Genomic DNA, 6,000 nt, shown 5'->3' with positions numbered 1-6,000 from the left:
GGAAACACGTAACTGAATTATTGTTTGTAGATATGCAGCACTTCTGAAGTTAAATCAAAGTATCATGTTCGCTGTAGTTAAAGTAGTTAATATTTGCCAGATTAGCTTGAGGCGTTTGATGTAATGTGAAGATAACAGTGGCACAGCGTGCTTACACAGATAAAATGAGACATACTCACATCCAACCCTTTTCACAGAAACACACCATCAGCACAGTTCCTCTTCAACCTGCAAAACCTTATTTTACTAATACCTTCAACGGATTATGTTGTAACAGTGCAGGAAGTGATTCATTTTAGACATGAAAATGTAGTTATACTTCAAAGTACTTTATCACTTTTTTGTTTCAACTTTATGTACAGCAAGTGGGTAAAACTTCTAAAGCATTTAGCTGTATGAATTTGCCTCATGTACTCTACCCACCGTGGCAGGAGAACTATTTGTCAGCAGAATTTCTTCCCACAGCCTACTCTTATCAATAAGACACATGTGATTACTAAGCTAAAATGGTATGTGAAAACATATGGTGTTTTGGAGCTGCTTGGTTACTGTGGAGGATAAATAGCTCCTGACCCCAACCAGGATCTTTTCGTGAAAAAAGAGCGGGGTTCCCATGCCTTATAAAGGCATGGGCAGGCTTATTCCAGCGCTCAAGAAGGGGCGGTAGCGGGTTCGTGCTGCTGAGTTTTTTCCAGCAGCGGTCGCAGGCGAATGAAGAAGTTGAGCTGAAACTGCCAACACTTCATCCCGGCACAGCGGCAAAACTCAGTCAAGGGAGGAGGAAGCAGGTGAAATTTAAAAAAAAAAAAAACAAAACCGAAATCCACTTGGTCATGGGAAAATCAGGTGAGCAAATGCCTTCGTGCAGTTGGCTGTGTGTTCGCACGAAGTCCGTGCCTGGTTTTGTGCTTGGAAAGCATTGCTAAAGCGTTCAGTGGCTTTCCTCGGAGAAAGCTGCTTTCATTTGTGCATGGTACAGCCTGGGAGGAGCTTTCTCTCTGACAAAGGGTTAGACTGGAAAAAAAGAAAAGAAAAGCGACCTCCCTCCTCAGCCTGCACAGTTTAGAGGTAGTTGTATTTCATATACAGTTTATATTTTGTAGCGTAAAGTACTTTTGATTTGCTGTAAAAAATGACTATGAGCCCTGTAGCTTTAAAGTTATTTCGTGTCTTGCTGTCTGATGAAATTTACCAGCCTTGCAGATAAACAGCAGGATGCTTCGAGGGGGGTAAGCTTTATCACCCTTCCTGTCGGAAGGATTTAGGTTTAAGATTTGGTAACCATTTAACTGAGGACAGCCTTGCTCAGCTCCTAAGTCTCTCCCCAGCTGTGCAAATATTCTTCAAGACTTTTCCTGCTGCTGCTGCCTGTGCTGTTGGTTCTTTCCCCCCTGCTGGTGGCTGTCTGTGTGCCCTGCTCAGTTTGGGTTGGGAAAGACTTCTCTGAAGCTGCCAAGGAGTCAGAGACCTTAAGAAGGGAATGCTCATGCGCCGGGTATTCTCCACTTTTGTCCTGTTAAAGCCATGAGTGAAAATCTGCCCCCAGTTTCTGAAACAGCTGTGAAACTGAATGGAATTTTTTGTTCTTGTGCTTAGGGCATAGTTTCTGTGACAAATCAGAGCCTGGTGGCACGTTGTCTGTCTGTCTTGTGTGTAAACAGCACATATGGGGATGTGCTCAGCAACACCTAGTACTTGATTGACTCAAAACTATAGGCCTCTTCAGAGAAACTTAGGGAACATCTTTGTGTGAGTAACACTTTAAAGGGCCTCAGCATGGGTGTATTGGGATTTTTTTCCTTTTTCTTTATTTTTAAAGGTCAGCTTCCTAGATGAGATCAGAGCTGTTTGCAAATGTGACCGTAAAGGGCTTACTGGTGACTGTAAAGGGCTTACTGGTATGATGCCCAGTCCAGGCAAACCACCTGCTTTTTTTTTTGCAAAGTCCAGCTGCCAGTGGGTGGGTTTGGCCTCATATCCTGGCAGCTGGATTGGGATAAATAACCTTATAACAATTTAAGTAAGTGTAGTTGCTGTGAAGTATCAAGTTCAGCACTTCCCATGCTAACAGCATAAAAAGTACAAATACCAAGTAAGTGTAGTGCCTGTACATTACATTAACAAAGCACATTGGGCAAAAGCAGTAGAGATACTTTATTGTGCACCTCCCAATCCCCAAAGGAATAAAAATCTCCTTTTGTTTTAATACATGCAAATTGCTAAAACAGTCATGAGGCAAGAACCATTTTGGGTTTTTGCCCTGCATATTTATTGCTGTGCATTAGTTGATTTTTACAGACTTAGGAACAATGACAGATCAGAAACTCCCTATGCCAAGGTTTGGGTAATGTTTGCACCCCTGAGTGGTTATGCAAATAGAGCTTGAGATCTAGGTACCTGTTAAAAATGTTTTGTCACTTGTGCTGCACTTTTAAAATCAATGTTAAACTGGGTCCAGATTACTGTCTTTGAGCTGTGTGCAATATTTTTAGATGAATCATAAAACTGAGATCCTGTCCTGAAAATTGGTTTATTGACTAAATCCCATCTGCTCTTTCTAGTGCACTGAAGTCTTCAAATTCCTGTCTGAGATCATTCAGTGTGGTTTGCCTTTGAATGGGGAGAGCAGCTGTTTTACAGAGTACTGCTTCCTCTGTGTTTTGTGTGCAATACCTCGTGTTCCCTCTGTAGTACTCTTAAGGTGTGATGCAGGGAAGTTTCTCTGTACTAGGGTACATGAACATGTAACAGGTTGTGATCTGTCTGACCTCAGAACAAGCTCATTTCTCCTCTCCTCAGTCAGAAAGATTAAGGCAGAGATTACCTGAAGGTTTAATTTAAGGATGTTCTAATTCATGACAAGTGGGGACACTATAATATAAATGAGCAGTTTCTTTAACTTTTTGTTTTTGCTAAATCTATCTTGAGGTCTAAATATCCCCACGCAAAGAAAACTTGCTGTTGAAAACGTCGGTTCTTCAATAAAAACTCTCCAACAATGTTGTATTACTAGTCGTTAGATTATATTTGAAGCAATGTTCATTCCAAGTGTCAGAGCTGGAGACTTACCATTGCTTTGCTTCGTTGAATAGAGCTGAGTGTCAAAAGCATCGGCACCTCTGACTCAGCTTTTTTCCTTGGAAGCTGCAGGCTGCTGAAACCAAATTCATACTGCAACTTCCTTGTCAGGATTAGAAAAATGCCTCCCGTGGTCGTAACTCCTGCAAATACTTAAGCCAAACACAGAGACCCCACCTGCCCTCCCCCAGGCCTTCTCTTTTCAGACTCCATTTGGATAGTGGGGGCTGCAGGCAGCCATTCTCACAGGTCCCAGAGCGCCCTAACCAAGAAGCCAGGGATAAGTATTTCTGCAGGAAAGGAGGGCTGGTGAGCTGGCAGCTCTCCGTTGCCCTGTTGCTGCGAGAGCCGTGCTGGCAGGGCTCTGACCGCGCTGCAGCTGTGCGCGGCCGGAGGCCGGGGTCCTGCGGGCAGCCCGCGCCCCACAGGGGATATCCATCCCTGCGAGCAGCTGCCGGCGATGCTCAGGAAAGCAGCTGGCTGCAAGCTCCACTCCTCCGCTTTGGAGCACGGGGATTTCTGCTGAGCAGTGGGAGTCTCTGAAAAGGCTGGGATGGTGGTAGGAAAAGGCTGCTAAAGGCCTCATTTCTTCCACTTCCCCCCGGGTTCAGCCTCGTGGGGGAAGGGAGCTCGCCCTGCGGGGGAATAGCCCTCTTTATTCTGGCAAGTGGATGCAGACGGTGTCAAAGACAAGGTCACGCTCAGTAAATACTGCTATTCTTTTACAGAGTTTGGCTTTCTTTTTATAGTTTAGTCTTATTTTTCTGCTGTTTTTTTCTCATTTTTTCTCCCTTTTACAAATGTGGGTGGGACTCCAGAGAAAGGGCAGGGAGTTACCCACTGCTCTGCATGTTGACTCAGTACAAAAAATAGAGAGGCTGAGAAAGGGTTTTGACAAAAGGAAAAGAGACAGGAACCAGACTCAATGCAGTTTTCCATGCTGGTTTTAATCTCATCTAGAAGCATGTGCTGTTTATTAACTCTTAAGATGCATCTTCAGAGTACAGTAAAAAGGATTGTTGTGTTTTCTGCAGAGCGAGCTACATCTTCAGCTGAAGTTCTGACTTGTACTTCAGCATCCCAGTAAGAGGCAGCTGTGGCAGGTCATGACAAAAGTACAGGCATACTAGAGAATGCTTTCTGAGAAATTAGATACTCCTAAACTGTCAAAATGACAAAAAGTTGTGCTGGCTGGTTTTACAGGACCAGCGGGGATTGGGAAGATGGATTGTGCTGAAGTGCTAGCAACTGAGCTTTTGCATTTGATAACACTGGGACATTTGCAGAACTTGTCAACACAAGTTACTGTCTTTTTCTTTACACCAGAACTGAACTGGAGGTGTGGTGGGAAAATGACCTTTCAAAACCAAAGTTAATTCAATTCATAACCCCACACCTCCAGTTTTTGTACGCAGAAGCCACTGATTGCTGGGTTCAAGTTCAATAAGTGGAAAATAAATAAAAGTTCTTTATGATTCCAAGAATGCGTCAGGCTTTGGCAAACAGTATTCTGGGCCAAATTTTTGCCTATCTGTTGAACCATCAGAGTTTTGTGGGAGAGAAGAGGAGAATGTGGCAGCCATCCCGTGCAACAGTGGTGGCTCCTGTTGGCTGTTAGATTATACCCTTAGCTCCTCATGTTCAAGGCAGATAAATACCAAAACAAGTGGGAAGGGCTCAGGAAGAATAAGATAGAATGTGATGGTCTGTAGTAGCCAAGACACCCACCAAGGTTTCCCATGCTATTGCTTTTACATTAGAAAAAAAAAAAGTTGGGCATGAAGAAAGCTTTTATTACTGGAAACATTCAAATCCTGCATTTTTTATCAGTACAGTTGGTAGTGTCTATCTTACCCAGGTTTGAATTTACTTCTCTTGCTGTCGTATGTGCAGGAACAAAAAGTATGAGAAAACAAATATTTTAGCTGTTTTGTTGTTTATTACTCATCCCAACAGGCCAGAAGGCTATGTCTGATCTCTCTGTGTAGAGGCTGTGCTGTTCTCTGGAAGATAAGTTGGGACATATCTCTGTTCTGTTTTTATAGGCAGATGTAGGCAAGTTCTGCCCAGTCTGTGAAGGTCTGAACAGCAGCCAGAGCTGGGCTGGGTGGCCCTGCAGAGGGGGATGAGGTGAGGCTGTACAGGTGCCCAGTCTCCCTGGTGCAGAGCTGGCCCCTGTGCAAGTAGGTGTGAGGAGGTGGTAGGAGTCTGGGGTGTTGTGTAGGAAGACAATATGGGCCTGTTTAGGCCACTGCAAACATCATTTAGTGTATCCCTGGAAATGTTCAAGGTCAGGTCGGATGGGGCTCTGAGCAACCCGGTATAGTTGAAGGTGTCCCTGCTCATTGCAGGAGGGTTGGACTAGATGACCTTCAAAGGTCCCTTTCAACACAAACCATTCTCTTATTCTATGATTTTATGAAATAAATATTTTTTTTCCTAGATTTTGAGTTGTGAGAACTGGAGTTTAACCTGTTGAACAGTGAGATGAGAAAGAGATGATGTAATTGATAGTAAATGTGAGTAAAGAAAGATTTCTGTGTCTCCCTGCCTGACTTTGGCTACTGTATACGTGAGTTCACACACATCAGTGATCAGAAGAAATGTGCATGGCCATATTTCCATGCTTCAGGGAGGTGCATAAGTAAACATACTTCGAGCATTGCCACAGCTATCTTGGATGTCCTTGGCAGAAAAGCAAGGTGGGAGGATATTGGAGCTGACGAGATTAAAGCTGGTTCAGGTATGCCTACCCCAAGCCATGACAGAACATGAATGGTAGGGGTGTAAAATGAAGGTGCATATCCCAGGAGACATGAGATAATTCTTCTGTCTCTCTTTGGTTCTTGTTTGCAAAATTCTTCACTTTGCAAAGACATTGGTTGGCACCAGACAACTAGAAGTGCTATGTCAAATGAACTT

At 43.8% G+C, this 6,000-nt stretch overlaps 1 protein-coding gene across 1 annotated transcript in view; it reads left to right on the top strand.

Moving 5' to 3' along the window:
* Nucleotides 1–439: 439 nt before the first annotated feature.
* The window catches only part of GLIPR2 (GLI pathogenesis related 2), a 26,426-nt gene continuing 20,865 nt past the window's right edge, over nucleotides 440–6,000 (top strand). Inside the window, exon 1 of the mRNA XM_010393851.4 lies at nucleotides 440–846. Within this exon, the coding sequence (XP_010392153.1) occupies nucleotides 834–846 (13 nt within the window). The 5' untranslated portion in view covers nucleotides 440–833. The remainder of the gene's footprint in view (nucleotides 847–6,000) is intronic.

Source organism: Corvus cornix, chromosome 2, assembly GCF_000738735.6.
Source record: "Corvus cornix cornix isolate S_Up_H32 chromosome 2, ASM73873v5, whole genome shotgun sequence".
NCBI lineage: Eukaryota > Metazoa > Chordata > Aves > Passeriformes > Corvidae > Corvus > Corvus cornix.
The sequence above is the reverse complement of the archived record's forward strand: the minus strand, read 5'-3'. Positions and strand labels throughout refer to the sequence as shown.